This window comes from Zerene cesonia, chromosome 25 (assembly GCF_012273895.1).
Source record: "Zerene cesonia ecotype Mississippi chromosome 25, Zerene_cesonia_1.1, whole genome shotgun sequence".
In the NCBI taxonomy this organism is placed as follows: Eukaryota; Metazoa; Arthropoda; class Insecta; order Lepidoptera; family Pieridae; genus Zerene; species Zerene cesonia.
The window spans coordinates 1,084,644-1,095,365 of NC_052126.1; the positions used below are offsets into that span (position 1 = coordinate 1,084,644).

The 10,722-nt window shown below is 31.1% G+C and overlaps 2 protein-coding genes across 2 annotated transcripts; one reads left to right on the top strand and one right to left on the bottom strand.

Annotated features, from left to right (window-relative positions):
• The first annotated feature begins 200 nt into the window (after positions 1 to 200).
• Positions 201 to 7,036, top strand: LOC119836778 (homocysteine-responsive endoplasmic reticulum-resident ubiquitin-like domain member 2 protein). Its single transcript, XM_038362242.1, has 4 exons — positions 201 to 781; positions 3,643 to 4,022; positions 4,480 to 4,683; positions 4,972 to 7,036. The coding sequence occupies exons 1-4, from the start codon at positions 647 to 649 to the stop codon at positions 5,213 to 5,215; spliced, it is 963 nt and encodes a 320-aa protein (XP_038218170.1). The 5' UTR covers positions 201 to 646; the 3' UTR covers positions 5,216 to 7,036.
• Positions 7,037 to 7,426: 390 nt separating this feature from the next.
• On the bottom strand, positions 7,427 to 10,275 carry LOC119836771 (TIMELESS-interacting protein). Its single transcript, XM_038362229.1, has 5 exons — positions 9,713 to 10,275; positions 9,380 to 9,526; positions 9,086 to 9,222; positions 8,673 to 8,872; positions 7,427 to 8,198 (listed from the first exon to the last, which is right to left on the bottom strand). The coding sequence occupies exons 1-5, from the start codon at positions 9,849 to 9,851 to the stop codon at positions 7,457 to 7,459; spliced, it is 1,365 nt and encodes a 454-aa protein (XP_038218157.1). The 5' UTR covers positions 9,852 to 10,275; the 3' UTR covers positions 7,427 to 7,456.
• Positions 10,276 to 10,722: the final 447 nt, after the last annotated feature.

A 10,722-nucleotide genomic window follows, 5' to 3' on the forward strand; every position in this document is an offset into this window, starting at 1 on the left:
CGTTTAAAATCCGTTGAAAAGTTTTTAATTTCTAAATGTATAATACTCGCGTGAAACCAAACACAAGAAGATACTAAGTTGGTAAACTTTTAAAAACATGCAACACCAACAAAAAAATCATCTCTAAACCATAGAGAAACCGTTCATTCAGAAAATCAAAGACCTTACGTCTAATCGTTGTATCATATTAGTTAAATTTGTTTATTATGTTTGAATAATTACATGAAGTAAAATCTGCTTAAAAAAAAAATTGATGTGGTTAGAATGGTTTACATGGAAATTGTTCCCGTAATTTAAAAAACACTGGAACATTGCCTTTTCTTATCTTTCTGTTGTTTGTGTCTACAAGGCTTGGCCAATCACAATAAGACAGATAATTGTAGAGCAAATTGACAAGTACAGGGGGCCTCTACAGTGATTATCATCGGCAATATTTATTTACTTCTAATCGAATTACTGTTTCATCGTGGATTGAGAAAGACCATTTTTGAGACACTGCTACACCTGTGCAACTTATTCCATTGCTTATAATAGATATTGCGTCATACGTATCCTTCATATTTTTTGTGTTGAAAAAAAATAAGTGTGATTATATAGTACTACCTATTGAATTATCTAACGATCCCAACAATTGCGTGCTTCAAAAATGATACCAGATAACGTGACATTGATTGTGAAGGCTCCTAACCAGCAAATTGAGGATCAAAATATCGAATGCCAGACATCCTGGACTGTGAGGCAGCTAAAAGGTCACCTATCGGAAGTTTATCCAAGTAAACCGGTGAGTAATTATTTAATTTTTCTATTATTTTCCTCCGTATGATAGGTATTATGCTTCGTATAATAGGCCAAAAAATATTCAGTATTGGTGATTGGTGGTACATTGGTGAAAATAATTAATTTTAATAAAAAATTCCTGTACTACAATCCAAAAATAAACTAAATGTATGGTATCATTAATTAGTCAACTTGAATTTATTATTTATTATTTATCATTATAAATTCAATGTAATAATAAAAGGACAAAGTACAAAACAATTTAAAATAACATTCTCATGCAAAATCATTGCCAAATTACATTTTCAAATTTACATTTTTATCAAACATTGTTTTGTTATGGGTGTGTAAAAAATAAATAGAGCTAAATTGATTACACATTTAAACTTGAATGTGTCATAAATTTTTCTCCTGTAATTACTCTGGTAGACAAGCAGGTCTAGCATTTGTAATATATATTTGTGAGAAAAATTTCTCATTTAAAAGCATTTCAATGCTATAAAGCTTAAAATTAAATATATATTTGTGTTTTGTTTATCTTAAAGCTGCTGAGCTTTCCAAGAACTGTCTTGTAAAGTCAAGCTCAATTAATTATGAATAAATTATGATGAATAATATGGTGTAAGTCAGATGCAATTTACGCTGATTGACAGAAATTTACTTTTGAAAAAACCTTACTTTATACTGCAATGCCTCCATGAGGTACCTTTTTTCCTGTTGTGTTGAGGTTGTTATATCAGTGTTTTCATTAAAAGAAATAACACTCTAACCACAGGAAATTGTGGGAGAATAACTGCTTGAATAATAGTTATAACATACAAAATATTAATTAGTAAAATTATTTTTTGATCAGATTAAAATCAATAATCACTAATAAGCAAGATAAGATATATATTTATATTGTAGCACAAAAAAATATTTGCTAATGTATCGTAACTATCGCTAATTTATACATGAAACATTATTATGCATTAAAGATAAAATACCAACAGAATTTACTGTTTTTTAATAACCTTCCATTATCATAAAATTTTATACATTTGCATAAAAATTAACTGATAAGTTGTTAAAATATTGTAAACATAATAATTGTTTCATTAGTATTGTTTTTTTCATATATATATTTTTTAAACATATGTGATTCTTTATGAAAAATAGAAACCAATGAAATTTTATTTTTGAAATATTTTACATCGTTTAAACAAAAGCCACTGTCATGTGTAATTTGATAGTAGAGCTTTTGCCATTATGATAATCTTGATTTTAAATTGGTAATAAAGATTTGTGGAGGGAATTTAGACTGTATTTTCTATATTCTAATAGAGTCCAAATCATAAAATTGCGAATTGTTTTATCAGAATTTAATATTCAATACACAATGTTTTCCTTCTTTAATTGGCACTTTGCAGTTTTGTTCCTTTATCAAATGTTACGTAACGTTAATTAATTAAATGCAATGAAATCTTATCGTATTTCACAGTTTGAATAAAAATTAATGTACCTGCTATATTTTGTAATTTACTATCTTACTATAGTAAGTAGTAATATCGTGCTAATAATATAAAACTTAAGTTTGTTTGTTTGTTTGAACGCGGTAATCTCAGGAAGTATGGAATTTATTTCAAAAATTCTTTCATATTACGATTTTATATGTGATACAAGACTTCATATTTTTATGCAACATCCGTTAATTATGAAATTTCTGATCGTTTTAGATAATAATTAATTAAGTAATTTGCTGTTTTGATTTAGAGAGTCTTCAAAGCCTATAGGTCCTGCGGCGGTCGGTCTTCTGTACATAGTTCATACTATGAGAGCTCAAAATGGTAACGCGATAGTCAGGTAATTGCCCGATTCGTATAGGTGCGCGACTGAGAAATATGTTTAATGCGTGTAAACGTAAGGGCATGTCTTATAAATAGCCGATGCCATTTTAGAATACTGCTTTATTTGGTACATCATTGTCTAAATCCCTTTAAGGATCAATCTACAATTCTCCCTGACAAAGTTCGTCATCATCCATGAATGGATTCAATACTTTATATTATGGGAAGTATATATAAATAACACATTTCTTTTTAATTTCTAAACACATTTCTCACAAAAACACAGAATAAGAAACATACTTTGAATATAATCTGTCCAACTTCATGGCAGTATTGATTCACTCATCACGCATCTTGGTGTTTGTGTTATATCTATCCATTGTATTATCTATATATACTCAGGTGTATATTTCAATGAATAATTAAAATGTATTGTTGTATTTATATAAGTAAAAGAAATTGGAACATTTATTATGCTGATTCTGCAATTACTTAAGCAATTTATGTTAGCATTGTACCTATAATAATATGAGCCAAAAAGAATAATTAATAGCCCTAGCCGCGCCCCGCGATTTCACCCGCCTAACTCCGAATCTCGTAGGAATATCGGGATAAAAAGTTGCCTATATGTTATTCCAGTTGTCCAACTGTTTACGTACTAAATTTCATTGCAATCGGTTCAGCAGCTTTTGCATGAAAGAGCAACAAACACACACACATCCTTACAAACTTTCGCATTTATCATATTAGTAGTAGTAGGATTAGTAGGATAGGATTTTAAATGTTGGTACCTATAACACACTAATCGAACTGTTATTAGACTACAACTTACGAGAATTCCGCATGATAAAACACTCTTCAAAATAAATAAATAAATTTATGTATCATGGCATTATTGACAACATTTTTAATTATATATGTATACACACGTTCACGTTGTGAAAATATTTCATCTACCAATCAATCTACAAAATAATTATGTATGCAAAGCTCTACAGTTAACATCGTATTGAAAAAACTTCCCATTCATTTGTTTCAGAAAACAGATGAACAGAAAATAATCTACTCTGGCCAGTTGTTAGACGACAATTCAGTGCTAAAGGACGTGCTCAGGAGCTATGACTGTCCCATCCCGCACACTATGCATCTAGTCTGTACTCCCAAGAACAAAATGGACGTACCAGAACCGAAAACAGAGGGTCTGCGCAATAGGAACGTGCCAGAACAGAGACAGGCGGAAGCCGCTCGTCCGGAGATGCGGCAAAATGACCAGAATCACACGGTTGAAATGCAGAACTATTTGAGTTCGTTCGTGAATAATTACGGCAGGGTCCCCCCGTACCCGAATTATAATTTCAATGAACGATACTTGCCAATGCAGCAAGCGTACTTGCAGTATATGCAGCAGTATGCGAATTTGTAAGTTATTTCGTCTTTATTTACTCAATATGTTACACTCCATTGAAGTTATTTCAAAAATCAAGTTATTTTTATAGAGTACTCTACTTTTATAGAGTACTCAATTTTTAACTGGTTTCTACAGTTTTTTCAAATCCATTTTTCCCTACATTTTTTGCATAACTCTTATAATTTCAAATTTAAGTACAAACGTTATTTGTTAGCTAAGATTATTAATTCGTTTGAATTAATACTTGTAATATTAATACTTGTAATATTAATACTTTGATTTTTAATTAATACTTTGAATTAATATATTCTCAGTTGAATCAAATATTTACTAATATATAATATCAGCGAATGTTCTATAACATTCTATTGTACAAAAATCAAACAACATTCCGATATACTTCAAACTGACACCGACCATCTAGAAGCTTCTAGAACGTTCCGCTGACGACGTTCTCGAACGTTCCAGATGGCAGGCGCACGCGGCGCCCCCGCAGCCGGCCGCGCCGCCGCAGCCGCCACGGCCGGTGGCGCGCGTCGAGGAGGAGGGCCGCGATTGGTTGGACCACTTGTACGCGGCGTCGCGGATGGCCGTGCTGGTCTCGCTGCTGTACCTGTACGGCAGCCCGGCGAGGCTGCTGCTCGTCGTAATCGTTGTGGCCGCGGGATATTTGTGAGTGAACTGCATTTTTTTTATCTTTTACTCATTTTAGGTATAGGTTATATATGTAAACACGAACAACTGTAATTTCACGGTGAAAGTATTTATAAATATTTGATGATAAGCGATCCTAATCCACAGAAATAATTTACACCCTGCAATTGCATTTACAGCTTTTTTTAAACGTAACAAATATGTTCTATATTGCAATAAAGCTATTTCACGACAAACTAACTGCTGATCAAATATCTGCGCATTATATTTCTACATTAACACCTCTTTAATATATTATATTCACAGGCACCAAATTGGCTTCTTCCGCGAGCTACTGGTGAACCCAAATGCACCCCAAAACGAGAGGAACCGCGCACAGAACAGAGCACAACCTAACCGACCCCCTCAACCCCAGGAAAACCCTCAGGCGACCCCAACAACGCCCCAAGAAACCCCTCAAGACCCCCCAGAAGACGATCAGTCACTATTGGCCGTCACTTGGACGATATTCACCTCGTTTTTTGCTTCTCTCATACCAGAAGCTAATTAAACGTTAAAGAATTACGTGTCATTTATTGCTGCTATTGTGACGTCATAGTTTAACTTTTTATAAATCAAAATATTATTTACTAGCTGTTTGCCCCGGCTTCGACCGTGGTACATATAGACTATGTCACTCAGTGAAGTTGCAGCTTTCTGATGGTGAAAGAATTTTTGATATCAGACCAGTTTTTGTGTAATTACATTACAAACATACTTTCATACAAATCTTTCCTTTTATGTGATTTATTCTTTATTCAAATTTTGTTAGGTGGTTGGTATAGAAAAAAGAAAGTGAAAGAAATCAGTCAAACAAACTTGAATCTTATTTGTGTAGATTTAGGTATTAATCTCGTATGAGGACTTAACGGGATATTATATGAAAAAAATGTTCCACTTTCAAAATACACCACAGTCTATGGAAATATTATAATAATAATGACTATATTCCATCAAACAATTACTATGATGTTACAGTAGTTTAATAGGAATGTTTTAAAATTATTTGCCTAGCACCAGTGATATTATAGAAGCTATTTAAGGTTATATCTACATTGTTAATTTTGGTTTGGGATTTTCCGATGTTGGTTTTGTTACACTAAATTAAATTAAGCGCGAGTTGTTAACTTTGTGAATGTTAATATTGTTTTAATGTATCGCTTGTAACGATTTTTGGATAAATTTTAATGTAAATCTTAAACCAAATATTAATTGTAAATAATGTTTCTAGTTTTAGTATAGAGTCCAAAAAACTTTAGAGTCGGAAATGTATATTTTAGGGTAATTATGGAATACTTATATACTAAATAAAAATATAAAATTGTTTGGGGCTCATTCGTACTACCACATAAAGGTAAAAAACTTAAAGTGGAATTTGTAAAAGTTTACACTGATTAATGTAGATTTTAAATCGGAAGCTTATATGCTAGTTCCCATAAATGTTATTTTAAATATTAAAATACACTTTTAATTACTGACAAGTATATAGTATGTAATAATATGGGTTTTACGGGTGCCAGCTGAAGTGCAGAACTTTTTAATAGATCTAAAAATACCTTAATATTTAAGTGTATCGTTACCTATGAGTCGGTAATGTGAGTGCTATTATTTTGTACGAGTGACACGAGCTGCACTTTAGTTTTTATCCATAAAAAATAACATTCGTGTTTAATTACTATAACTCAGATAACAGAGAACACTCATTTGTTTCGTCGTTTTTTATTTTGGATAACAAATATGAAAATATTCTGATACCCGAATAGATTTTGAAGAAATCTCCAATCTGACAGTGTACAAAATTGTGAAGGCAATCCATCTGACAGTATTTATGAATATCTACTTAAAATGTATCAGAAATGATACGTGAATGCGTTTAACTTGGGCTATATCATCAAAAGTCAATTACATACTCGCTCTTGTGTCATATAAACAATGGAATGTGATTGATTTCTTTTTTGCTTTAATTAATAGAAAAAAAATATATAAAATACTTTAAGTAACATTAGCAAAGATTAATATATCTTTTTTATAGAGAACTACGAATAATTGGTATCATAGATATTATAATTTATAGCATCCAATTTAAATTGGTCTCATTTTAAACTGTATGTAAATTAGTTAATTGGTGTGATGATTGCTATTTCGTATACTGTATTTCTTTTTTCAAAATCAAAAGTCATTTTTTAAACTATTTATCACGATTCTACGTCATACAAAGATCATCTGCATTTCTAGAGTAAGATATTTAACGTTCAAGCATGCTATTATAAAACCGATATGTACTGTGATAAGATATTTTTGTTTGGGATAACGTAATAAATTTTCGAAATATTTTGACCGTGTTTTATTTCATTAAATTACCTTTGATATGTACCAGGCAAAGTGCCTCCCAGAGACTTCGGTGCCTTTTATGTAGAGATTATTGTTAATAATTTCTTTGAGGACGAACAATAGTATTTGAATAATTCAAGTTTCTATAACTACTAACCTAATACTAGGATGAGACCGCAGGGTAGGCAGTATTTAAAATGCATTAATTCTTCATATCTATACTTATAACGCTGAAGAGTAAATAAATATTATAAATGTAGAATTTAAACTAATCAAAGGAAAGCTAGTATTTCGATTATTATTTAGCATAAAATTTAACTATGCGGTGTGTACATGTGGCGTTAATAACATTTTATAGTCTAAAAAAGGGGTTCCAGATAAAACAAACATGTAACACAAAGTCAAAATACTTTATTTATCATCAAAACTCCTCACTAAAATCAACATCCATAACATTCTCACATTCCTTATTATTATTTTTCTGATTACTGTCTACATTTACATCTGCGTTATCTGTTACCCTTGATATCTCGTCTTCAACAAAATCTTGATTAATCAAATCCCTTTCTAGATTTATGTTATTATCATTTTCCACTAGTCCCTGAATAGTGCTTTGAAGAATACTGTTTTCTAAAACTATATTTTCTTGATTGTCTGTCACATTATCAGTATCAGATGCATCATTTGTGTCTTCATCTATTGCATCTATATTATCCTTTTCCTTTGATTCCTCTGCAGCACCTTCTTGTACTTGTTTTTGATCTTTGCTTTTATCTGTTTTATTATTATTTTCTGCTACTTCATTGTTCGCTGCGCCATTTTCATCTAATTTTGTAATTTCTTCATCACTATTGTGACGAAGATTGTCAAATGTGTCCATGTCAGTATTTACTTCATTTCTATTATTTTTACTTCTGACTTCTTGATGTACACAAACTGATACATTCTCACTTTCTTCATCAGAACTATCAATAACATTGGCTTTTGTATGTTTCTTTGCTATTAAATCGTCATCCCCTTCAATATTGGGAGTAACATCAGAATTATTAGTTTTTAGTTTGGCTAGTCTTCTCTCCTCTGCCAATCTTCTATTTCTGAGCATTCTTTCTCTTTGTTCCTCGCTGATAGAAGGAGAGGAAGTTGCTTTTGGCATTGATAATGATCTGTAATGAAATGAATATTAATTTTTTAGTAAAAGTAAATGTGAATAAGTTAACACTATTTTGTAAATATCCATAATTTAATTTGAAGTTCAATTAATTAAGGTTTCCTGGTATTAATAACTATTAAGGTTTATTTAAAATTGCACTAAAATTATATAAATATACATATCCTAATACAGATGTAGAATGACGCATGGTTTACATTGTTTTTAACAATGAACATTTCACATTTGATACACAAGCATGAATAATGTTAATATAAAGGTAACATTATAAATAGTTCATATACCATGAAATATCATTATTATTTCAGGTTACTTCTTATATTTCTTCTGACCACTTTCTTGGTCCAAAAAAATTATGTAAAATTGGGTTCATGTATTAATTATGCTGATATTATTCTGCTTCTTGAAGATTATTTGTAGGTTAATTTGATGGGATTTTAGAAAATGGGAAAAATGCAAAACAGCTTACCTATCTTCTATTCTGCTATTAACCATGTTCTTTTTCACAGAACCTGGCGCAGGGGTGGCCCTAGCTAAATCTATCTGTTGTTGGAGCAATTTGTCAAATTCATCTTCCTCTTGTTGTGGGGCTTCATCATCACTTGAATCTTTTTGTACTACTGTTTCTTCTGATATGAACTGATCTGATCTTATTTTTTGAAGGTGTACCTGAGAATTATTATAATAATTAATTGTGTTTATTTTATCATCATAATATATACTAATAATAACAATATTAAGGGTTTTAAATAATTAATAAATTGCATATTTGATTATAATTCTTAGTGTACTAATAAAAATAATGTATATTTTTACATTATTTTCCTATTTTCAATGATTAAGGTAATTACATTTTTTTTATTTATCTCCACCAGTACTCACCATAACAGGCCTTTTCTTCCCCAACACTTCTATTTTCTTCAAGCAGTCTTCAAATTTGAATTTTGGATACAATCTGTAAGCCCAGTGTTCTAGTTTTTTAAGTACCAGATCCAAATCTTCTTTTTCATGCCCTTTACCTGAAAATGGATAACATAGACATCACAATTAGTTTGTAACGATTTAGATGTCTAAATTTTAAGTTTTTCATACTTTTGTACTTAAATATAGCTTGGGGTATAAATAACATAATTATTTTAATGGCTCTGGTTGAGCAATAAATAACAATAAATTTACCTTTAAACTTAAAATCTTTGAAATGCTCTGGAATAACTTGTATTCCTCTGGGCCCTGTCAGACGTGCTGGATTTAATATGAAACGAGGATTCTTTACTATCCGCTTACTTTTATTGGATGTAGGATCTACACGTCTTTTATCTTCCTCTGAAATATTAAACAAGTTTGTGAGAAAAAAATTATTTATTTTTTGCTAATGTTTATAACTGTGGTATCTCTTACTATTTAATTAATCCTTAAAAACATGCTACAATTTTAAATTTTAACAGTTTATATAGTTAAGGCACAGATTTCACTATATAATTAGCGTACTATTACGTTACTATGATTTACCTGCTTCATCTTCCTTTTCACTATTGTCATCACTGTCTAAAGGAAGTCTTTCGTCATAATCACCACCTTCTATAACCCTTTCTAATTCCTGAGCTTCGTTAGCCTCATCCTGGAGAAATACGTCTTCAAGTAACGACATGAAATTGTCTCAACACAAGTAAATTAAAAATCAATTTTAACGTACAAGCTAACACACTATTTTTGACTGTCTGTCAAAGAGTACTTAGCATTTAGCAAAGAGTAGTATACGGGTAGTACATATATACCAATAATACTAATCTGCCTATGTGCCTCAGAAAAAGCAGAAACTTGATCCGTGTAATTTAATTGGCATTTGGCAATAAATAATGAATAAATAATTTTGACACTGACAAGATTTAAGAACAATGCAAAATAATCGCGGGAAATTCTGGACTAGAAATTCGGGTTCCGAAAACGCCGGAAACGTAGTTCGGCAACAGTAGGTGCAAAGTTCCACAGACTAAAAATAAGATTTTCTATTAAACGTAATTGTACGTTGTTAGGATAACTGCTTTAACTCAATATTATATTGCAATTATCGTGTCACAATGCGCGTCCCCATTCTCCTCCAAAATGGCTGAAATTTTGTGCACATATTGGGTAGGAGTGAGAATCTGTCAACATCCATTTTTTATACCCCTAAATGATAAGAGTAAGGCAGGACAGCGCTTTGCCGGGTCAACTAGTAATATATAGAATGTATGTTAATGTTTTCTATTGCTAAAAGACTGATCTCAAAGTGAATGTGGAATTTTTCCTCTTAAAACTAAAGATAAATTGTCTGTTTATCCTTTTCAAATTTCTTATTTATTTTTATATACAACTACGAACTACGTATAACTATAGTGTAAACTTTTACTTCTTGCTAAAGAACTCCCAAAATTTCTCGCGGGAGTTTTTATGGATTGTAGTATATTTGTTCTTTACGCTCATTTAGTCGTTTCATTTTATTGAATTCCTCAGGAAAACGAAAGTCTGGCTGCGCCAGT

Excerpts from the sequence above, each read along its gene's own strand:
- LOC119836778 (XM_038362242.1), top strand. The coding sequence starts at position 647 with ATGATACCAGATAACGTGACATTGATTGTGAAGGCTCCTAACCAGCAA. Across the intron at positions 782-3,642 it reads AAGTTTATCCAAGTAAACCG|AAAACAGATGAACAGAAAAT; the intron begins GTGAGTAATTAT and ends CATTTGTTTCAG. Across the intron at positions 4,023-4,479 it reads ATGCAGCAGTATGCGAATTT|ATGGCAGGCGCACGCGGCGC; the intron begins GTAAGTTATTTC and ends CGAACGTTCCAG.
- LOC119836771 (XM_038362229.1), bottom strand. The coding sequence starts at position 9,851 with ATGTCGTTACTTGAAGACGTATTTCTCCAGGATGAGGCTAACGAAGCT. Across the intron at positions 9,527-9,712 it reads TGAAAAGGAAGATGAAGCAG|AGGAAGATAAAAGACGTGTA; the intron begins GTAAATCATAGT and ends TTAATATTTCAG. Across the intron at positions 8,199-8,672 it reads AATAGCAGAATAGAAGATAG|ATCATTATCAATGCCAAAAG; the intron begins GTAAGCTGTTTT and ends ATTTCATTACAG.